The sequence below is a fragment of the Scophthalmus maximus genome, chromosome 6 (genome assembly GCF_022379125.1).
Source record: "Scophthalmus maximus strain ysfricsl-2021 chromosome 6, ASM2237912v1, whole genome shotgun sequence".
NCBI classification, from domain to species: domain Eukaryota; kingdom Metazoa; phylum Chordata; class Actinopteri; order Pleuronectiformes; family Scophthalmidae; genus Scophthalmus; species Scophthalmus maximus.
This window is the reverse complement of record NC_061520.1, coordinates 5294271-5318985: the sequence shown is the minus strand read 5'-3', so window position 1 is coordinate 5318985 and position 24715 is coordinate 5294271. Positions and strand designations below refer to the sequence as shown.

General features: G+C 44.6%; 1 protein-coding gene across 7 annotated transcripts in view; it reads right to left on the bottom strand.

Annotated features, from left to right (window-relative positions):
• Positions 1-2837: 2837 nt before the first annotated feature.
• The window catches only part of LOC118309605 (metabotropic glutamate receptor 7), a 215066-nt gene continuing 193188 nt past the window's right edge, over positions 2838-24715 (bottom strand). For 6 of the 7 annotated variants that reach the window (XM_035631934.2, XM_035631935.2, XM_047332806.1 and 3 more), the window contains 2 exons: positions 9675-9921; positions 2838-5171 (listed from right to left, as the gene is read on the bottom strand). In XM_035631934.2, coding sequence (XP_035487827.2) covers positions 5122-5171; positions 9675-9921 — 297 coding nt within the window. In that variant the 3' untranslated portion in view covers positions 2838-5121. Of the gene's footprint in view, positions 5172-8210; positions 8234-9674; positions 9922-24715 lie in introns of all 7 variants that reach the window. The other variant, XM_035631931.2, reaches the window with a different exon arrangement.

The window sequence follows — 24715 nt, the reverse complement described above, 5'->3', positions numbered from 1 at the left end:
CCCCCCCCCCACACACACTTCTGAATGTAATAAAATAATCAGCGACTCATTTGTTCAGCAACTATGAACGTCAATCCAGTGAATAAATATATATAAGTGTACATTTAGGAGTAAGGCAGTGAATTCCCATAGGGGCAATGATGATGATGATAATGATGATTATTAAGAAAAGAAGAAGGAAGATTTTTTTTCTGTAAAAATTCAGTGTTAGAAGAACGTAGGCACTGTTTAGTCAACACTTCCAATATTTATTCCAGTCTCATCGACCACTCAAAGCTCTGACATTAAGTCACATTCACAAATTGGCACACAGAGTTTCTATACACAGCACATTTTCCTATCACCCATCATTCGGACACTGGCGTAATCGCTGCCAGGGGCAATTTGGGGCATTCGGTGTCTTGCCAAAGGACACTGGAGGAGGCGGGTATCGAATATTCAACCTTGTGGTAAGTGGTCTACCCACTCAAACACCTCGACCACAAGCTCCCCATTTTAATGTTTACATCAGATGGAGGTAAAGATAAAAAAAACATAAATGTATACACATGTTTAGCTTACCTGAGAATAACCATGATGTTCAGTTATCTACAGTGTCACATTGACACATTGGTAGTTGTCTATGTATCCATGGATACACTGACAGGATTGACAGGAAGTATGTTCAGATCATATCTTGATTCCCCTCGTTGATCTTAAATCTCATCACCATCACATGTGGAGTCCCCCAGGGTTTAGTTCTGGGGCCGCTGTTATTCAACCTTTACATGCTCCTCCCTCTAAGCCGAAGCACGCCGTGACAGTAACGTCACAGCTTTGCAGACGGCACCAAGGTTCACTTTGCTCTCTCGCCAAGTGACTACTGTCCGTCAGACTCATTGTAATGCTTAGAGCAAGTGAATGGTTAAATGCTAACACCGGCCTTTCAGACGTATTATTAAAAACAACAAGGACTCTAACAACCCACTGGTTGTCAAGTCAACCCTGTGGTACGTCTGTGCTATTCTGGGCAAAACACAGTGATTACCCAAGTGTACATGCTGCTGACAAACTGGCAGGGACAAATACATAACATACAGTATAAGTATTAAAACATAGTTGGAAATTAGTGGACACTTACAAACGAATATCAACTTTACTTTGCTGGATCGCGCATTTTAAACAAAGTAGTTTGGTGCATTGAAGAAGTGCTATAGTTCATTAATCTGATGCATTGATTTGTGTTTCCACACAGCTTTTGCTTACAACTGTTGTTTTCAAAGGAAAAGGAGATGTATCCAAGTTTTCTTTTTGTGTGGAGAAGCTGTGATTAATTAATCTCAAAGTTTTCAGCCCTACCCAAATTCTTTTCTATGCAGATTTTTGTTCCAAGTTCAAAAACTTTTTTTCTTCTTTTTTTGCATTATGACGCGTACAAAGAGAAACTGCATTTTCCACTGCAGTGGCTACTGAAGAGCTTCGCCAGCATGTTTTCCTGCTGCTCGGATATCAGAGCCCGAATGCGACAACTGGCATCTTCTCCTTCCTCCCCGACACACTAATTGGTTTGGTGGTGACTAATCTAATTGGACGCTGAGGGTTAGTTATGTGAACCCATACAGATCCACCACCAGCCCCAGCGCCACTCTAATCTACAGTTCAGAAAGAGGCTCCGAGTCAGAGGCGGAGGAGACGAAGGGCAACAATCCCGCCGTATCAATATTTCCAGGGGATTCAGCGTGAGCGAGGGAGAGGATGAGTGAGGAACAGTGGCACTAATTGCACAGCGATGGGGGCATCATGACACAGACTGGGGTATAAAAGTGATTTTTTTTTAAGGCAGCTTTCTATTTCACATAGTTTTATTATTAATCCCCCTGGATATTTCCATCCTCTGCATTTGTCTCTTTGTTAAGTCTCGTTCACATAGATGCTTGTTGTTGTACCACGTTAATACAATGCCCATCATGTGTTGTGCGGCGCAGTCGTGCTTGAGTCTCCTTATGGAGTTAAATTACTTTCACATTCACAAAATGCACAACAAACTTAGGACATTTCTCAGTAGTAGAGCTCACACCTCCGCCGAGACCCAACAGTCCTCAAATTCAATCAAACTGCACCAAATCTCACACACTCGTGGATATCAGTAAATATCTATGATTTCATTTCATCAGGATTCATCAGAAAAAGTTATAAATTTGTCAAAGATGCCAAAGTATAGCAAACAATAGAGAATGTATTTTAATACTACTTATAGTACATTTGATTATATTTAATAATGTCCATTTATAGATGTTGTTGTGTTGAATACATGTAAAACCAGAGGTAACCATCATAAGGCCAATTCATTTGAAATACAAATTCCTCCCTTTTGTTTTATAATGAGTTGCTGGAGTTAAGCACACAAAGTGTATAAAACACACTTTACTTCAGTTAGACTTCAATCTTTCACCCCCCCCCCCCCCCCCTTTTCTTTTTGAAGAAAGCCTTCTCTTAAACCTGTTTATTATCTTCTTGAATAATCTTCTTGAAATATTTTTCATACAAGTAACTTTATTTTTTATCTATAGTTCCCAGCACTCTGTGTCCCTGGCCATGGAAATAATTAGCGTCTCGTGACTGCGGATGTTCCTGCACCTCGATGTGTGTCAGCAGTCTCCACTCAGTGAACTCATTCCACTCCACTCATCTCAACGCAGGAGATAATGACTTTTCTAATAATAAAAGGAACAGTTATCTGCGCTGTGCGTTCAGGATCTGTAGATTTGGTTTTATCTATGATATTCAATGAAAGTGAAGCTTCTCTTGAATTGAGCCAGAGTGGGTTCTCTTCTGAAATCACTCATGCACTTCAGATCTTCTTTTTAAATTTTTTTATTCCAAGTCTTTTTTTCACTGTCCATTTTCTGCACAAAAGGAACCATGTCAACTCTCGATTTGAGCAAATAAAAGGGAAGAAGAAAAAATGGTGACAAGACTTTTTTTTTGTTTTCAGGCAAATTATGATATTGTACAAATCCAAAAGAGCACACTGATGGACGTCCGTGTGGAACGAGGAGGGAAACAAATGAAATATTTCTCAAGGCCATTCAAGTGAAAAAAGCGTTCTATGAGTAAGACACAAATACCAAACGGCTTTTTCCTCTGGGGATATACATATAAAAAAATAACCAAAGGTTTTTTTTTTAATTTCATGTTGATACATTCTCGGACAACACCACAGAATAGTTGCATGAGTGGCCAAATGTAAATCTCTCCCACAACATTGGCACATAAGCAGCAGGGCAACATGAATATACCGAGTACAAACAGTAGAAAACATACATGCTTCCTTTGTTCTTTTTTTGTTCTTTTTTTAAAACAAGTATTTTGTTTTTTTTAAATATATATTCATCTTTTTCTCCATTTCCAGGAGAAAGAAAACAAAGCCATATATTCTGCTGAGTGAGAAAGTGTCAGAGGAAGTCGACAGTAAAGAAACAGACCGTAAATAAAAAACATTACAATTCAGAGCAGACGTGTGGAATCAACCGTGTCGTGAGAATTTCAATATTTTAAACTTTTTTCTTCTTCTTCTTCTGATTCTGTTTCAACATCGAACACATCAGGCATGCATGAACAACCGCCGCTGTCTCCGCCGTCTGTGACATCATCAAACTGTCAGCGCGCGCCCAGTGACGCCGGCCGGAGAAGGTTCTCTTCAGGATGCTACAACACAGTTAGGGGTCATCATCGTCATCATCATCAGACACACACACACAACACTGCAGAAGTCATTGTGTGTGCGTGTGTGTGTGTGTGTGTGAGCGTGAGAAGGAACACACATGTTGGGGATGACGTCATCGTGGGGACCACAAACATTTCAAACAGAAAGGCCTTTTAAAACACAAACACCTTTTCTTTTCTTTTTTTTTTAAGCGATGCCTTCACGTGCAGCTGAGGAATCTGTTTTTTACCATGTCGGGTGTTCTGATCGACGACTCTTCTCTTTCGGTCGGACATGAAAAGCTCAGACTCTGAATGTTTTTTGTCCATCGATTTCAGTTTAGAGCCGTGCAAAATGCATCGTCCATGTAATATCTTCATTTTTGTTTTAATGATGTGCGAGTTGATGTTGCTCACTTTGCAAAAGCCAATCAAAAAACAACTTCTCAGTGCTCCAGGTCGATAAATAGTATTTTGAGAGCAAAACCTTTTAAGGCCTTAAAAATGAGCAAGAAAATTTCAATACAGACGTTTGTGATCTCAAGTGAAGCTGCTGCAGCTGCCTAAAAAGAAACAAAGTTAAAAATGACTGAACAGACATACAGACTCCAGCAGCATCACAGCTAAATACTTCTTCATTTCATTTGTGGACGAATGAATGTTCAAACCATTATGGTTTTTCTGTTATATCCTGTTGCACAGGATCATGTTCCTGCAGACAGTTCGGGGCCGACCACTGTTTTTTAGAGAGTTAAGTGATAAAAATCAGATTCCAGGTGACAGTGTGAACAAAGCCCTCGACATCTTCAAGTGAAGAATATGGCTTTCGTTAAAATAAAGAGTGCGCCCAAGAAGGAAGAAGCTAAAACGATCGATCATCAACATCTCAATCATATTGAAAATAAATATTGAAATCAACAAACTGAGGTCGGCCAACACATAAACCATGAAGAACGACACACGGGTCGACAGGAAGGTCGGAAAACCTGCAGTTTGGACGTACACCAGGAAACGAGAGGAGGCGCGCTCCGTACGGAGGTCGCGTCAGGTCGGAGGCGTCTCCTTCGTTTGACATCGTCAGATGAGACACGTGACACGAGCGGCTGCGACGAGTCCGCGGGTGTTTGTTCTCAGTCACGACGGACGAAAAGAGTCTGCTTTATTTTTTTCTATTTGCTCCAACATTTCCCAACATCACCATGTCCCTTTCCTCTACAAATCGCTCCCTCACTGTCTCTGACCGAGTGATCGTCTGCGTCCCACAAGGCTTTGCTCCGTCTGAGAGTCTGTGGTGAAGAACATGAGACAACAAAAAAAAAGGAACGAAACAAACTGAAAACATCCTTTTCTTCTTGTTTTCACTCATCAGGCCAGAGACCAGACATCTCCCCCCCCCCCTCTCTCTCTCCAGTCTGTGGTTGTGATGGAGGAACGCCGTCAGATCACAAGGTCGTTGTAGCTCACGCACTTCTTCTTCTCTGCCGGACCTGAACACAACGAAACACAGATCAGCTTCAAGTTTCATTCAAGATTCAACACGAGGGTCATGAACCCTGAGGGGTGAGGACAGAGCAGATCATAGACTGTATATAAAGACGATCAATGAGAGTATATCGAGACGATCGACGACTGATCAGTGACGGACAAAGGGGCGGATCCACTGAGACAGAAAGCAGCAGGGCCTAACAGAGAGAACTGAACCATCTATCCATCAGCTGATCAATCCACAGCACATTTATACACTAAACACATTTTAACTACAGTGGAAACAAGCTGAGTTTAACGGACTGGGATTTATAAAGAGCAGGTTTGGATCTGAGCAAGACTCTCAGTAAAATGTGACTTTTCAGTACATGTGTGATGGACCTCGTGTGAGAAGCAGCAGAACGTTCACACAAGAATTAGATTTAATAAAGTAATATATTCTTCTCATTATCACTGTTTTCCCCAGCAGCTTAAACAGTTCAATGCTTCAACGTCTCTGTGTGTCTGTCTCTGGACTTTGCTTCAGAACAAAAACATCGAGCTGTTTGTTCCGTCTCAGTTCATCTCGTCTGTGAAGCTGGGACACAAGTATGTTCTCATTCATTTGAGTAACTTGACAGTCGACGCTGGTGCAGATGTTCTGGGTCTGTCTTAAGGTTGTGGATCCGACTGAAACACTGCCGGACTCTTACACCGTCGCTCGTCGGGACCAACGTTCACGGTCACAAACCCTGACGTGAAACACTCACGAGCAAACAGTCAAGAAAAGGTCTCTTCTCAGCACTGTCGCCTCCGCCTTGAATATTTGAACACTGCAGAAAAATTTACTCCTGGGACCGTTTTACAAGATTGACGTTCCAATAAAACACCAAGAAGGCGGTGAGATTAAAAACATAGTTTCCAGGTGAATTCATTCATTGACATTTGCAGCTCACTGAAAGTGAATCTTTAACATTTAGAGGTACAGATGTGGAAGTGTCAGAGCGGCTCATCCCCGGGGGGAACGAATGAAGCAGAAGATTTCTCTTGTGCAGGGCAACGCTGCAGAAAGGAAAGCTCCGCCTGTGAGGAGCCTTTGTGAGAGCAGCAGTGTTGGACTTTTAAGAGATATATAGGAGCCTTTGTTGTATAAGGAATAGGCTTTAGGAGAAAGTCAGAGATGCCTGCGAGAGGGAATCACTTGGACTTTGAAGAGCGGCTGAAGCCAGGGGAAGAAGAGCGAGACGCAGACGCCTTTGTTGTCTCAGAATCGGCTGCAGGAGAGATGAAGCCATCTTCAGCGACTTAGGCTATTACAGTGTCATGAGGGGCGAGAGAGCCAGGTCGAAAAGAGAGGGAGAGAAGCCAGTCGCCTAAACCCGAAGCCCTGAGTGAGCAGATGGGAGAAAGAAAGAGGAAATGGAGTGAGAAATGAGGGGGTTTGTGTGGCTGCATCGTCCCGGGCCGACAGATGGCTCTGCTGGTCTTCAGGGAGTCGTCACTGAGCTGCAGTCTGACGCTGCGTCGCCTCCACCACCAACTCAGGATGAATATGGAACCAGGGTGAGACATAACCACACCAACCCCACAGGTTGAAGGCTGTGACGACTAAGATAGATATATGTATATATATATATACATATATATATATATGTATATATATATGGGACAGCAAAACTGTGGCTGACCGGGCTGACAACACTAACAGCTAACTCACATCACTAACGACAGGCTAACATCAATGACCACATGCTAACAAGCTAACATCTCTAACAGAAGCTTAGCATCACTAACCACATGCTAACAAGCGAACATCTCTAACGGAAGCTTAGCATCACTAACAACAGGCTAACAAGCTAACATCTCTAACAGAAGCCTAGCATCGATAACCACAGGCTAAGAAGCTAACATCCCTAACAGAAGCTTAGCATCACTAACCACAGGCTAACAAGCTAACATCTCTAACAGAAGCTTAGCATCACTAACCACAGGCTAACAAGCTAACATCTCTAACGGAAGCCTAACATCAATAACCACAGGCTAACACGAATAACCACAGGCTAACAAGCTAACATCTCTAACAGAAGCTTAGCATCACTAACCACATGCTAACAAGCTAACATCTCTAACAGAAGCCTAGCATCAATAACCACAGGCTAACAAGCTAACATCCCTAACAGAAGCTTAGCATCACTAACCGCAGGCTAACATCAATGACCACATGCTAGCAAGCTAACATATTTCTCAGAAGCCTAGCATCACTAACCATGGGCTAACGTCAATAACATAAGGCTAACAAGCTAACATCTCTAACAGAAGCCTAGCATCACTAAACACAGGCTAACAAGCTAACATCTCTAAAAGAAGCCTAGCATTGCTAACCACAGGCTAACATCAATAACCATAGGCTATAACCACAGGCTAACACCAATGACCACAGGCTAAAAAACTAACATCTCTAACAGAAGCCTAGCATCACTAACCACAGGCTAACAAGCGAACATCTCTATCAGCAGGCTAACATTTTTAACAGCACCGCTGCTGTAGCCTATCACAGCGGCCCCTTTTCTGACCTCTGACCTCTCTCTGCCTCCACTGTGTCACATCTGTTTCTGGTTCCTGGAGCTGAGTGAAGGAAGGTCTGGTCCGACTGTCAGACGAACATCGGCGCACAGACAGTTGAATATGTTTTTTTCCCTTCAGTATTCTACATGTGCAGTTTATGTCCCGATGAGAGCAGTAAAACCGGAGGCCTCGGGGTCAAACACACCGTTAAAGTGCCGCCCAAACAGCATGAACGCAGCCCCCGAGGAAGACTGTAAATCTGCCACTCACAGTGGGATTATTCTCCTCTCTCCCTCTGCTCATGTAAAAGTTATGAGTCAATTGTAAGATGGCGATAAAGAGCTATGGAGGAATACTTAACATTCACGCCACACACCACCTCCTCCCTCCCGCTCAAATGCAACCCCCCCCCCCCCCCCCACAAAAAAAAAAACCCTCCAGAAAAAAATGGATCAAGGTCAGGACAGCAAAGCAGGAGAAGATTAATTTGCTCTTACCTCTGATAAATTATGAAATTAGCCTGTCAGGGGGGAGAAAAACATTTGGTGAGTTGCCCCAGAGTGAGTAGTTTGATTACATGTCATTTCAATTGTTTATTTCTGGGATCATTCACGTAGAAGCTGTAATTTATCATAATATATTACAGGTCTGGTTCCCTGTGGAGTTTTCAGAACCCCCCCCCCCCCATCCACTCCAAATAAAATGATGTCTTTGCTCGTTATGCTTTTGTTGAAATGCAGAGAGTGGTTGTCATGGAAATTCACCATGGTGAGAAGTTAACATTAAATATTGTTTTTGAGGTACATGTAGACAAAGACTGTGGAAAAAGGTAGTGTTGGTAAACCATGGTGAAAGTTCATGTGATGAATTATAAAATCAAATCTGGTTCTTCCTCAACTCAAATGAACCAGCGGCACATGGACAGAACGTTTTCCTCAAACTGACTCTACTCTACCTCAATGACAAGAAGACATTGATCAGTGATGACCTCACATAATAATATGAAGAAGAATCAACCCGGCTTCATAGAAAACTCCTTCATTTTCTAATCATTTATTTTCCTGGTTACCTTTTGTTGGGAAATGTGATTTCTGCCTGGATTTTGATTTAAAGTATCTGTTTCCACCTGTGAATGCAGAACTACTTTCACAGTCCCGTCTGTGGTTCGGTCACAACAACAGTTTGAGGGAAAAGTCACATTTTAAAGAGTAAATTAAAACAGCGTTACACAACATGTTTCTGTTGCAGATCATTAATATATTAAAGAAAAATTTTCAAGAAAACTGGGTTGAAACGATTCAAAAGCGTCTTATTGAGACACATGAACAGCAGCTGTGGTCGTGCATGAATGAAATAAACATGGAAAGGTTAGTTCGACTGAGAGGGAAATCGTCTTCTCTATCAAAGTCACTTGTTCAATCCCACTCTCATGATTGTACGATACATATGACGCTTCGGCCAGTGATTAGCTTAGCTTAGTATAAAGACTAGAAATGGGGAAACTGCTGGCATCACTCTGTCCAAAGGAAACAGCTATTCAAATGTTTGGTTGGCTCTGGTTGAGTGGGTTAGATGCAGTGTGAAAAGAAGAAGAGGATTTCTCTAAATGTTGAACTGTTCCTTTAACGTGCTGGTCTGTGGACAGTGAAACGCTTGAACCCGCTGCAGTGATATTAATGTCCTGACTGCAGCACGTCGTGGTTCCCGGTGAAACATATCAAATGTGTTAAAAGGTGAGTCTGGGATTTAAAGGTTTTCATTGTCTCAGGCGAAGAAATCTGGCCCCCATGAAAAACTGTCCCTGAGTTAATTCCCCTCCTGTCCCGTCTGTCCAGCACGTGATGTAGAATATATGGTTGGATGAGTAAAATAATCACATGCTTTATTACGTTTCAATTCCACTTTTTCCACCTCATTGAGCGCAGCCTGTACGTCAGCGCTGCTTCCCTCTCTCCACTTACTGTTGGGGTCCACGTTCTCGCACAGCTCCGTCTTGGCCTCGCCGTTGGGCCGCTCACTGGCCTTGTGGGAGAGTCGGGACGACATGGTGGCGGCTGTGACGACGGCCTTGAAGGAGCGCTTCCTCTTCTGCACGTTGAGCTCCGGGTGGAAGATGATGACGTAGACTTTGGGCATGTAGAGCATCCCGAGCGCCACGGACGCACTCAGGTTCATGGAGATGGTCAGTGTGGTCGTCTGGATGTACAGCTGCGGAGGGTCAAGGGGCAAAACACACGGTTACGTTGTTTCTGGTGCTGCGCCGTTTGGTGAACCAACCAAGAGGCGTGAACATGAACGCACGTGACTCACAGGTGTCATCCATATAATGTCATATTAAATTCAGCGCAACATTCATGACGTTTGTATTAACTTGAACGTCCAACATCGTCGTACACCAGCTTTAGAACATTTAACACAGCAACAGACAGAAAACTTGATAATTAAAGAAATCTTTTTTTGAGACAAATCTAACTCTACTATTATCATGGGGATTCTTTCCAGTTCTTGCCTAACATATTCTACGCCACACTCTACATTTGTGCTTTACAAAAAATATCCTCCTTCTATGCTTGCTCTTGAAAATGAAATGAAAGTTTTAAAAACAACAACGATGTGTTGAGTACATTTCTTTGGCCTGGCAGCTACAGGCCCTCTACTTCCTGCCTCAGTGCATCGTCACGTGTTTGGTGTGTAATAACTATTTTCCGGAGGTTTTATTCTCCTCTGTACTGCAACTGTGTGAGTACGACTCTGAAAACAGACGTTGATCCGAGAGCAACCAACTATTTGACTAATGGATCAAATAAATACTGTAAATGTATTCATTTTTGTGAGACTAAGTGTCTGAAAATGCATGTGAGAGGTCGATATGTGTAGAGCAGCAGAGAAACCGACCACCTCTCTGCATTAAAGTTTTATATTTTTCCGTCCGTCTAATGTTCCTGTCCGGAGGAACGGAAGCGCCCGATTGGCCGAGAAACATGCCCTGTAACGAGCCTGGTGACACATTTGTTCTTGACGGGTTTTATGAGCTGGTGACGGATTGATTTTTATTACTCTGTGCGTTTTCGACCCTCACCTACAGCAGAGAGCAGCAGCAGACGGCTGGGCCGCGGCATTAATATTTTATATGCCGTGTATATTGCACTTGCGTCCCGAGCCGTGGCCCCATGAACCCAATAGATGGTGAATATTGGCCCGGCATGAATGTATAAAGAGGCCCGGCCCAGCTGTAATGGGCCTCCCAGAGTGGCTTTCTCGGAGTTCAGCTCCACTGTCTTTACGTGTTATGGCCCTGCTGTCACAGCCTGATGTATATACAGGGGGGAGTCACAGGAGGCTGAGGGGGAGGGATGAGGTGGGAGGAGGAGGAGAGAATCATGAAAGCAACAGGAGAGTGTTTCCTCTCCTCACGTCTGTAGGCGTTGAGTTTAACGTGTTCGATTCAGAGAAAACTGTTGTTTTTTTCATTTCGGTGGGGACATCACAGACTGGTCGAGTGATTGACTTGACCAAACAGAGGTGAAGCCTCTTCAACGAAGGTCCCTCCCCTTCTGCTATGCAGCCAAGACGGCAACAACCGAGGGAAGTGACTGTAAATGAGGACGATCAATAACTTCGTGTAAAGATGGACGACACGTCTCCACTTTTCTCCAGTTGTTCAAAAACTAAGCGAAAAAAGCCGCGGGATCAAGGTCCTGTCCAAGCATGACGGATAACTAATCAAAACCAAACTTATCAAAACACACAAACTCTTGAACATACATCAGTGTGACAGGAACTACCTTAAAATGACAGGAACCATCTTTGGAAACATTTATGTAACGGGGCGGGTTCATGACCGATACTGCAGCCAGCCACCAGGGGGCGATCCAGGTGATTTGACATTACTTTTGGGAGCCGTCGTGTCGTCCATCTTTGTTTAAAGTCTGTGATCAGAAACCTGTCTGAACCTGTTATTCTGCAGGACAAATCAATCTTCTCTTCACCAGTTACAACCGGTTTCTGTTTGAAGAAAAGACTTCAGAAAATGTAGGCAGGGTAACGAATGTGGACTTTACCTCCCTAAAGTCCATACAGATAAATAAACTAATCATTATGTAATTATGTCTGATTATGACACACACAGACACACACACACACACACACACACACACACAAAACCCTCTTTTTTCTCTGTGTGATATGAATCAGTGAGTTGACAGTGTGATAAGACCACGGCTCTGTGATAAGTCGACAAATCAGACACAGTAGAAACAGTAAACATGACCAGAGGACTGATTAGTGAGGAAGATTAATATCATCACATCGGCTCGTCTTTAATGTGTGTGAGTCTGACATCTTCTGTGTATGTGGGTGTGTGTGTGTGTTACTAGATAAGGGCACGTTTAAGAAAAGGAGGAAACATATCAAGAGAAAAAAGACAATGTGAAAAGAAGACAAGAATGATGCCGTGAGGAGGAGGAGGAGGAGGAGGAGGAAGATGAGAGGAGGAGGGAGAGGAGGAGAAGGAGGAGGAGAAATGAGTCAGTGCAGCGTCAGCAGTAAGTGTGATGAGGGAGCTGAGCAGGAAGAGTTTGTTTAGTCACTGATCAACATTGATCGTCTTTGTATCTGGTTACTTCCCTCGGCGGTCGCCATCTTGTCTACGTAGCAGAAGGGGAGGGACACTCGTATTTTGAAACTCGTGTAAACCGCGACGGAGGAGGGAGGACGTACTCTCCACAGCATGTGAAAGACAAGTGAAACAACCACAAAGTTCAGGATGTAAAATACAACTTCCATCAGCTGTTTGATGTGTTTCCGTTGCATTGGTTCACTGTTGATGAAGCGGATCGTCTTCTTCTCATCTATCGCTCCGTCATTTCTTTTTCTCATCGTCTCCGTTTGAAGAGTTTGTGAGTCAAATTGTCTCTGCGGGGAGTCGGGGCGTGGGCGTAAACAAAGTCCATTAATTAGACTTCCTGGGATCCCGAACAGGGGGGAGGACTCATAATGACTGTGGAGCGGTGACAGATACCAAGCTGAGTGGGAGGAGAAAACGCTGCCAGTTAGTTAGTCGGCAGCATGCTGGGAAGGTGTTGTTTACCATCGGCAACAGTTACACACCGCGGAGTTTCTCCTTCTAGAGCAAACAACTCGTGTTTTTTTTCCTCACGTTAACGCCGACGAGTAATGAGAAGCATCAGGAGCAGCGGAGCGTTCGGCCACGTGGAGGAAACCAGCCACAGTTTCTACGGCGATGTCGCAGAACGCCATCGAGGTCACGCGACGCGTGTGCTCAGCGTGACGTCCCGAACGCGAGCGCAGCGTGAAAAGAAACGACCGGCTGTCAGAGTCGAGGATTTCCTTTTGATTTGTCTTCTACCCGATGAAAATCTGAGTCTGTGGAATCACAGTCTCAGATTGTCGTTATATCTTTGCTCATGTCAAACATGACAAATGAGAAAAGGAAAAACAGATGAAGTGAGATAAATTAATTGTGAGACGAGAAGCAGAAGAGTTTACAGCTGAAGAGAATCAATGCACAGAGATGAAGATTTACTGATTAACAATAAATTAAAGCTACAGTGTGTAATATTTAGAAGAACTTATTCACAGGAATTGAATATATTGTCCATAACTATGTGTCCATATATGTACAATCACCTGCAACAAAGAACCAATGTTTTTTCGTCAACTTTGAATGAGTTCAATATAGTTCCATGAGGTGGACCCGACCTCCGTGTGAGTCTCCATGTTCACTACATCGTGTTGAATACGGGTGTTGCACAAAACGGCTCCAGAATACGTCGCATTCGCATTGAATATTCCCGGAAATCGGAAATGGAATGAGCGGTGCGCCACCATAAAGTGTCTCCGGTTTGCAACTTTACCACCAGATGCCACCAGAAAAGTACTAAAATTACACACTGGGCCTTTAAGTAAAATGATCAAACATGTTTGTGAGCAGCAGCTGATAAATGTTTTCTCTGGATTTGCTGTGAGCAGTTTACTGACAGTTAAAGTTAAAGTCTGTATCTTCTACACTTGTGTCTCTGCAGCTTCGGGCCGTGACGTTGTGAATCGGTCGTGTGTAGAAACGGTAGCCATGGCGTCCCTGTGTGTGTGTGTGTGTGTGTGTGTGTGTGTGTGTGTGTGTGTGTGTGTGTGTGTGTGTGCAGCGCAGCGCTGTGTTTTACAGGGATTATAATCAGGATGATCTGATCAGCGTGTGGACTCGACGCCGCTCCTGATGTACCGGCCTCTGTCTGGGAAGCCTGGAGACATCATTAGAAAACCGGAGCTGCAGCCGCAGCTTTGCATGAACCCGAACATGATTTTTCTTTTTCTTTTTAATAGCCGAGTGAATTGTGCTGCAGGTCAGAGCTCCGACTGTCTGTCAACGTGACAAGCTCTGCATGCTGATTCCACATAAAGGAACCTGTGTTCACTGACCTAAATACACTGAGTGTTCCAGCAGCAGATGACTAATGTAATATTCCAACGTACATATGTATGTGGGGCTCACGTTTGGGTCAAAGCAATATTATTATTCAGATTGAAAAATAAAACGTAGCGTGCAGCAAATGGAGATAATGAAGAGAGAAATGAGAAAAGGGGCTGATGCACTGAATCTAATCTCTGATTCCAATTTGTGGATGAAAATATGAACATATATGATCTATTTATTAAATACATAGTTTTTATCCTGTTTTATTATAATTTTTCTGCAGTGGTGGAGTTTGACTGAGTACATTTGAACACATGTACTTAAACTTTTATATATATTTTATGCCATGTCAATTTTTTTAACTCTCCTGTTCACTGCACTAATAAGATTTACAGTTATAAAAATATGTTTTTCTTTAAAAACCTGTAGATTAAAACTATAGACAACATCACTGTTCATGTTGTTAAAATCAGCTCAACATGGTTTGAATGATTCGTGCACGTTGGTGCATCAATATTAGTAATCCAGGTACATAAAATCTAATAACATCACATTCACATGGAGCATTTTTCTTTAAATTTGCAGAATATTCGACTGCCCTGTGAGATTTAACATTTTTACTTGTATTTATTTCTATTTTTAAACAGTGTGTTATAAAAACAGACAGTTTCCTTCACAGAGCTCAGGTCAAAGGTCAGTTTAGTTTGCTCAGTTCGAAAAATCTCCGACAGAGAGAGAATCTATATGATGACGTCATATTAAATGCAGCGCCTCATCTCACGCCTCATGTTATTTTTGTCATGTTCTACATTTGTGGATCAGAAAATACACTAAATATTCTAAAACGATTATGTTATTACCTCCATTTAGGAGCATGGTTATGTGAAGCCTTATAAATGAAAAAGAAAAAACAAAAACAAATCCTGTATAAAAAGGGACAGGAAGTCAGTGAGGTCTGAACTGGTGTCACATGATCCGGTGATGATTCAGCAGCAGCATTTTTGGACAAAGTGAAGGTAACGTAGGTAAAATTGATCAATGTAAAATGATCAAGTGTTGAAAAGAAATAAAGGTGTGGACGAGAGTGTGAGTCCTCAGAAACGAGGGAAGATTAGATGTTTGAAACTAGGACAAGTTGGAAAAAGCAGGACTGAACCGACTTCTTTACTCGATCATCAAAAGGCCAGAATCAAATACGACCTTAAAACAGAACCATAATGAAAGACAGAAAGAAAGAAAGAGGTGAAACCATCCCCCAAGTTCTCTGTGGAGGATTCCTCCTTCAGACATCGACACTAGAGGGCGACATGATGACGTCCAGCAGCGTCCTGTCAGTGTGGAGGTCTTCACTGGGCTCGGAGCTCCTTCCCTGATGGGCAATAAGTGGGCTCACTGTCCCCGCTGGGTCTCAGGAGACAGGAAGTGACTGTTCCTGCCGTAACCACGGGGCAGAGCGTCCGGTCCCTGACGTCCACGCGGGCTATCTGTGACATATAATGGCCGTCCCTGCGGGGCGTCTGGGTTTCTCCTGTTCGGTCCTCTGTGGCCCCTCGTCCATTAATGATCATCCACATTACGACGCCTCCGGAGCCTGTGATGCTGATGTTCAGCATCATGTGACCCGGCCTCAGATTTACTTACCCCCTTTTACTCTTCTACTTTAAATAAAAAGACACATTAAGTCAGAGACGAAGACCCGCCCATACACATGCTTGACGTCTCAGGCCGTTTTTATAGAATCAAATAACTAATTAAAACCAAACTTATCAGAAACCTACGGAACATGTGATAACAACAACCTAAAATGCCAGAAACCATCTTTGGAAACATTTATTGGGCCATGTCCCATCTGCAAACATGGAGGGGGCTGGGTTTTTGACCTATACGGCAGCCAGCCACCAGGGGGCGAGCCAGATGATTTGGCTTCACTTTGGGGAGCCGTCATGTCCACGTCCATCTTTCTTCACGGTCTTTGGGTTGGACCCGAAGGCTCAACCACGTTGCTGCGATCCGATAAAAAAACCCCCCAGCTGATGCTTCAGAACCAGATGAACAGTATAAATCAATCAGGGTTTAAACGGACGAGTTGTTGCGAAGAAAGGAAATGTGAGGTGAAGAACGACGAGTGAGAGGAGAGTGACAACGAGAGAAAGACGAGTGAGAGGTGAGAGGATGAAAGGGCCGAGATGGAGGGAAAACGTCGGCAGAGCTGAGTGAAAGAATGGGCGAGAGCGGGAGGGAGGAGACGAGTGGGAGAGGAGAGAGAAGGTTAAGTGGGATGAGACAGCAGGAGAATAGAGAGAGTAGCAGTAGGTACAGAGAGAGAGAGAGAGAGAGAGAGAGAGCTGCAAATGATGAATGGAAAGGGAGAATGGGTGAGCAGCGAGAGAAAAGGAGAGAGGAGGAGAAGTTGGAAAGATCGAAGGGCCAGTGAAATATTGAAGGTGAGGTCACAGAGTGTGGTGATGATAAAAATAATAATAATAGAAAGATGTTTGATAGAAGTGGAGACAGTGGAGAGGGACAGATGAGGGAGGGGGCCAGAGGTCAGGTGGAGGGGCCGTGGAGGAAACAGGTGAAAGTGAAGAGGAAACATTTCATAAAAAGTGTTTTCAGAAATATTACATAACGCAACCCATCACAAGGCAACACAACTCCAGGTCATGATTCTGTTTCCCCGTGGTAAAACTTTGCCGAGATTGTGTTTTCAATTTTAAGGAGACACTTCATATAAAGGTTAATTTATGCATCATTGACTCGCTGCTCATCAACATGTTGATCAGGAGCACGTTGTCTCTTTATGAGTCATGATGAGTCACAGAGGCAACTGAGTGGAAACCTAATTATTTTTTTTTTCATCAATTCCATCACAGGAAAGATCCGAGGAAACTCGGATCGTTGTTTCCGGCGGATCGCCGCGGTGAAGAGAATCAGAGTTTGAGGACGAGGCCTTTGAGTTCCCGGTCGATCTGCTCTGCAAGGACGAGATCGCGGATACGAGAGGACGAAATGATCTTCCTCTGTGCGGAGGCTATGACTCAGACTCAAGGATGAGGCGAAGAGTTCAGGGTAGAAAAAGGAGCCAGTTGAAGTGGTTCAGGCATCAGGTTCCTCTTTCCATTAAGAGGTTTTCTGGACACAAACTGAGGAGACCCAGAACTATCGGGCCTGGGACCGAGTCAAGATGAGGAGAGGGACGACTGGAAGCAACCTGGATGGGCAGGATGATTGATAGACAGATGGATGGTTCGTTCTCACAGGGACTTTTTGAGCAGTTGGTTTCTGTTTCTCTGTAGGGGAAGTAAACTTTACCTCTGTCACTGTTCGTCTGACTCACTCGTTTAATCGACTCCGTCGAAAATAAAACCTTTGTTTGTTCTAATCCGTCAAACTTTTAAAGCCTGCAGGGAGCCTTTCCCTCCAGCAGCGTGGAGATTTTGTAAAGACACGTCACAAGGACATCATGACAACAGACGTCATGACAACAGACGTCAAAACATCAGAAACACTCCGTCAGTCGAGGGAGGAAAACAAGAAAAAATATGATTCATAAGGTGGTCCACACAAGAACCACCATTTTATTCGGAGGTTGTGTTCATTCAAACCCCTCCCCCCGTCTCTGATGGAACTTCCTTACCACACACACACACACACACACACACACACACACACACACACACACACACACACACACACACACACACACACACACACACACACACACACACACACACACACACACACACACACACACCATGGCAGATAATCAATACTGTAGTTAGAGAAACTCCGGGGTGATGTGACGTTGCTGTTTAATCAGACGATTGACAATGTGACCTGCGCTTGTTAATCTGTGTTTTACATCAGGAGGTGATGTGATGGGGTCAAAGGTCATCCATCGCCTGCGTGGGCTCCACTGACGGACCGGAGCGCAGGTGCAGTCTGCGTTGGTTCGGGTGGCTCACTGAACCCCCTGCACGTGGGGTACCATCTATATTTTTCTGTAACACCAGTGTTTCTCAAGTCACATTTTCTCAAGACTCAACTTTCTGGTAAACCTAAAAGTTCAAACTGGGCCTGTGGTCCGAAAGGCTCCTGTGGGTCGCTAAGGTCACTGTGGACGGCGGGTGTCGACGAAGAAGGAGAAGAATGTGTGAAAATAAAAAAAAGACGACATCTCTGCGTCAGCTTCATGGATTTTCACCCTTTCTTAAAATCTCTTTTGTGTCCATTGTGAGTGAGTGACAGTGTAACAGGAGCGTGACGATAAATCTTTATCGTCAGGACTGGAGGCAGCTGATCTCAGTCCTCACAGAGTTCAAACAATCTGAACCAAACCAGCCGGTGTCCAAGTTCAGGCTGACGACTGCCTCAACTTCCCCTGTCACATTAATAACAAGACTCATCTGATGAAGTCGTGTGCCCTGATACGGCTCCATGCTCACGCCAATGATAAAAAAACAAGCAAAAAAACACTTGCACTCAGCGAGGAAACAAACTCGTTCCACAGTCAAGATGCGTTTTCAGTGAAAGGAAAGAAAAGAACAAGTGTCACTAACTCATCCTGAAGCTATGAAGTCGGCGTCGTGTACAGTAGACAACAGACAGCTTCCTCTCTGGACGTGGTGTCGTTTGCGGTTTGCGCGCAGCAGACGATCGACAGCGTTTGAGGTCGACTCTGGAACGACTGCTGCCGCCGACACCTCAGAGCACAAGGGGCCACGGATATCACTCCGTCTCTCTGTCTCTCTGCCTCCTGTCTACGTCTTCACCTCAGTCTCTCCATCGCTCTGCTCCCCTTCGTGTTTTCAGTGTCTGCTACATCAGAAACAATCTTCGTCTCGTATCGACCCAGGAGCCGCCATCGCCGCGTCTGACCTCCGTCGCCGTGTCTGACCTCCGTCGCCGCGTCTTCCTCTCACTGCATTGAACATTGACTTGAACGACAGATTCACAGCAGGGATTTCAGTACTGTTAGTTCTGGTCTTGCTTTTTTTGTACGTAAAATATTCAAGTCATTTTTATTCATATTACTCAAAATCACAAATTTGTCCATATTCTCAGCAGGAAGTCAAACACGTCTCCAGCGGGTGTTGGCGTCCGCTACATGGGGATCTCCCTCGACGTTAATCCTGTTTGTGATTTTCACCTGGACGTTATTTCATGCTGCAGGTGGGCGGGCCTCGTGATTTCCTCTCTCTGCCATTTTGCAGACGATGTGGTTCTGTTGGCCACATGGTCAGGTGAAGTGGTCAGCACCTCCAAGTCTGACGCCGTGGCTCTCTGCTTTCTTCAGGGGGAGACCCACGACTGGTAGGAGGGATCGTATGAGGACGACTCGACAAAACCGCGAGGAGCAGAAAAAGTGATGCTGGAGAGACGAGTGGCGTCTGGAACGCCCTCATTAACCTGCTGCCACGGAGACCTGACTCTGGATAAACAGCCTAGAAATAGATGGAGGGGGTTTTATACAGCATGTGACCCTCCCCCCCCCCGTCCTTAGATCTGTGCCCCCCCAACACTGCTCTCAGTGAATTCCTCCAGCTGCAGTCAGATGCTCGGACGTCAGAGGACACGGTGAAACACGGCGGAGCAGTAACTGTAACAGTAACAGTAACGGTCTCCAGACGCGTCCTCAGAGACAAATAAGTCAGTGATATATGTGAAGCTGCTGCTGCAGCAGCTCGGTCACGATCCTCACCTCTGCACTCAGCATCTCTCTCTCTGTGTGTGTGTGTGTGTGTGTGTGTGTGTGGTTCTTAGTATCCAGCAGTGGCAGTTCAGCTTCAGAAAATGAATGTAACAACGTCACATTCAGCCTGTGAGAAGTAAAAATACGACCATGTTACGAGTAAATGTGCATTATTATAATCAGTCTTACTGACACACATACGTTCATTAACAGGTGAGGACAGGAAGTAAAACGTGATGAGGAGGAGGAGGATTGATGGATGAAAAACAGAAATATTAATGGAAGCCATTAAATGCACAGTGCATGAAGAAAGAATATTGCACACACAAATATTGTCCTCCCCACGCTCCTCTCCCCTCACCCTCCTCCCTCCCGTCACAGAGCGACTGGGAAAAACACAAGAGTTACATCTGGTTTCCGTCGCCGCTGTTTGACCTTGGGCTCGTTTCTGCAGGAGGAGACGAACGACCCTCGGGGGAAATGAGGGAAACACTTTGGCTCAGCCGATTTATTCACGAAGCTCCTACATGTCACGGCAGATTCGCCCCGTTGCGTCTCCGCGCGCGAGACAAAAAGCACCGAGCGGCATTTAGGATATCACATCGTACGTGAAGCTGCGCTAATAAAACCTGCGCAGATTCACGAAGGCCAAACATGAACATAGTCAGCCATGGACAAAAGTAAGTGGACACCCGAACAAATTAGAAAAAACCAAAGCATCTCTAGTTTCAGTGAATCTGTTTATATTTTAAGACTCGACGTGTAACTTCCGGCCACTAGGAGTCGCTCAATCAAAGTAGTAGCTGCGCTCGTGACGGACTTGCTTCTGACTGCGGCAGAATTGATACGTCCACGTGAGCTGCCGGCTGCTGCAGGGGCGGAGTTTAAAAAGACAGATGTCATTCATTTCCTGTAGCTCTAGTGAGCCAACAACGATGGGCGACCTCCAGTCTTTTTAACATCTCATTTAAAAGTGCTTTTTAATGAAAACATACAGGGTGAGGGGTGAAGGTATATGACCTAATGTAAAACCTGTGGAAACTAATGAAAATATTTGGCTATAGTAAAAAAACAAACCAGACTTTCCGTCGAGTAGGAGCTGAAACCTTCAGACGTAGAGAACGATTCCACCCGAAAAAAAAAAAATGATCTGAGTGCTGTGGAAGATTCCATCTCCACCGCTCTCACCTGAGACGCTGAACCTTTGAGCTAATTCTCTGTGCACCGCGTCCTGAGCGAGGCGGCTGCTGCTTTCATATCAGAGGAAACGCACAGGAACACCTCTGTCACATTAGATACAGCAAATCCCTCTTCAGGCTCCAACAAACAGCTTTTATCAGTGCGAGAATAGAGGACGCCGTTAAGCACACACGGACTAATACGCTGCTTTATTCGATGATATAAAACCTGCAATATAACACTGAGATGTGTTTTGTTTTTTAGTTTTTTTTAGTATAGGAAACTAATGTATGAGCCACTTTTCAAAGATGAAACGTGCAGCAGGATTTTTAGAGCCGATCAGTGGAGGACGGCACCGGAAACATTTCTGCTCCTTCGTAAAGAGAATCACCCCAGACCATTGATGCTGACGGACCCGACAGACGGCCAATCAGAACGAGGGGAAATCATATGTAACCTCATATGTTACAGTTAACAGGTCTGTAATGCAGAGAAAATCCAATGAATAACCCCATAATCTCTTATACGTTTGACTTTGTATAAAATACCATGCCGACACAATTGATGAATCCAACTATCAAAGCTCAAATATCAGAATGTCCTTAAATGCATCACTGAGACAACCAAACTCGTGTGTGTGTGTGTGTGTGCGTGTGTATTGAGTGTGAGCTCATTAAATAGTGTCAATTACTTTTAAGTGTTAAACTTCTGTTTGTTGATAATCATCCTCTGAGTTTTGTAACTGCAGTTCCCATCACCCTGCCTTTGTAAAGAGGAAACGTAATGTTGCCATGGTTTCACTTTATCTGGAATCTGTTCAAAACAGTCAAACTGTCTCATTAAAGCAGCTGAGTTTGGGTTTAACGTGTGTGTCTGTGTGTGTGTCTGTGTGTGTGTGTCTGTGTGTGTCTGTGTGTGTGTGTGTGTGTGTGTCTGTGCGTGTGTGTCTGTGCGTGTGTGTCTGTGTGTGTGTGTGTTTGTGTGTGTGTGTGTCTGTGCGTGTGTGTCTGTGTGTGTGTGTGTGTGTGTGTGTGTGTCTGTGTCTGTGTGTGTGTGTGTGTGTGTGTGGGGACAGGATGCGAGTCCTTCGCAGGTGTTTACTTCAGTCCGTCTCTTTAGTGCTGAGCAGAGTCGTAGTTTTTCCAATGACTGTCAAAGATCAAACCCCAGAGACGACAGAGTCGAGCCGGAGTCTCTCACCTGGGCCGCCGACACCTCCCCTTCTCCTCCTCTCCTCCCCCCCCCCCCCCCCCCCCCCCCCTCCTCTTAATCTCTGCCGCTGGCTGGTTTTACAGCTCAGGACCAGACCTTCAATCAGTGGTGACTCAGGTATTAGACGGATATTTGAGCTTCATCAAAATGCCTTTTAAATTCACCCGCATGTTAATAAAAGTTCATTGCACTGAGGAAAGCTCGTAAGTCGACCCTGATACAGCAGTTTGTCACAACTCAGAGTTCGCCCAGGATTAAGCCAAAGCTCCGGCAAACCTCTGTGTATTTACTCTGCATTCCTTTTACACGTTTACATTCTATTCTGACATTTACACTTTGATCAGCGGCGGTGACTTAGTGTCGAGTGCTGGTCTACGTCGACGGCTAAGAGAGGAAAAGTGACTCTGGACCGTGAAACGGGGAGGATGATCCGAGGACGTCGGAATCAGAATCAAATCCAGTTGCTCGGAGATTCACTCTGAAGAACCAAACCCTGATCCCGTCATGGAACATTTAATAAAATATGAAATGTATTCAATGCATTCAGTTTTTATCGTTCTTGAATCAAGTTGGTTTATTTAACGAGAGAACAATTAAAGTGTGTGAAGAGAAATGTCTCCAGTGTAAAAACACAATGTAGAAAACCAAACGGGGACTGAGCTAATGTGTGACTTAAATAAAATGTCATGAATAATTAACTCTCCACAAACACCGTGTTTGTGTTTTGCTTCCGATAAATAATGAAAGAAGCGGCGAGACTGAAACAACAGGCTGAACAGATTTGTGCGGTTTAACACAACGCTGAGATTTTACTGAGGCTCATGAATGTCGTCAGCCGACGCCACCTGTCACTCACAGACTCTGCGTTTGCCATCAGGTCCCGCTTCTGACATGTTTCCTTCGCTCTGTAATTTAGACCTGCCGACGACAGGCGACCGAATCTCACCTGAACACCTGCGGACGGCAGCTGCTCGCCCTCCAGTCACTGTCGCTGCTTCATCCGGATCAAGAGTCTCGACGAGAACCAACATGGCCCGAGGTGGTAACAAACACAACAAGAGCGCCGGTGCTCGTTTAACGCAGCGCTGGCATTTTTTTTTATTTCATCTGCACCCATAAAGCCGAAGGAAACGTCTCAGCAGACGGTTTCATCCCTCCGTTATCGCCCCTGCTGGTTTCACTGCGGCTCATTTGAGTTCTGGACCAATGAGGACGAGATCATGTGGGACGCAACAGTGAGAGTCATTGGAATTACAAGAACGATGCTGCGACGCTCCACTTGACATGAACTCTTGATATGTTTTAATTTGTTGCCGATTTGTGAGTTTTTTTTTGTTTTTTTTAACTGATGGAAACGGGGATGTCAGAGATGTGGAAGGAGACACAACCTGAACAAAGCTCCTGATGCATTTATGCAAACTGTGTGACACTAAGGGCGTTGTCACACTTTGAAGTCCCGACTAAGGTCCGAACCATTGCCTGTGTTTGTGTTTGATCCGGTTACTTTTGGTCTCACGAGCAATTTTTGCGAGCGCACTTAAGAACTTGACGTGACATAACTGCGTCCTATACTTGACTCTGATTGGTTTGTAGACGAGCGTGCCTCTGCTGTCGGTGTGTTGTCAATTCGCCGGGAAGCCTTTTACGTTTCCGCTCTGCCGTCCTCTCGGAAAACACGTTTTACATTTCTGCCTTTATATGCGTTTTTTCAAGTTGACTTTTCATTGTTTCGTCAGACCAAATTGCAATGAAATATTTCGGTGCTACCGTGGGTCATTTTTACGGTCCTCTTTCTTCTTCTATGATATCTAGCTGCCTCAGCGTCCTGTAATTGGTCCAAAAGTCAAATTCTTCCCACCAAATTTTTTTCCCACACTGCTAACGAACCGAACATGTTCCGGACATGAGACCACCTCTTTTGGTCCATTGGTACGGACGGTGGTCTGAGGAACCTTTCACACCTGCAATTTTGGTTTCGGAGCAAATTGAAAAGACAGAAGGTCCGGATGGTCCGGACCAAGTAATGACAACTTAAAATCAGGCCTGACCTCTGGGTCTCCTCTCAGTTGGTTGTGCCTGATAAACCTCCTGATCAGATCCTCGAAGCACCTCCACTGGATCCTATCAAACATGAAAGTCTCTACTCCAAAGTCGTCACCCCGTCTCAAAGTCCAAACTCTGTGCAGAGAAAACTAAATTCAGCCATTTGTATCTGTGATCTCATTCTTTCGCTCTTATGACCATAGACGACCTCGACCTTCTCAACCTTCGAGAGCGCAGTCCGTCGTTTACCCTCCATCGGAGAACCACGGCTTCAGACTCGGACGTGCTGACTCTCCCCTTGTCCACTTCACACTTGGCTCCAAACCCCGGTGCACATTGAAGGTCACGGTCTGTCGCAGCCAAGAAGCTTTCTGACCGTAACAACTTAATATGCATCATTTAACTTCTAATCAGGCCTGGTTGTAGCCTGTCAGGCCCGGAGG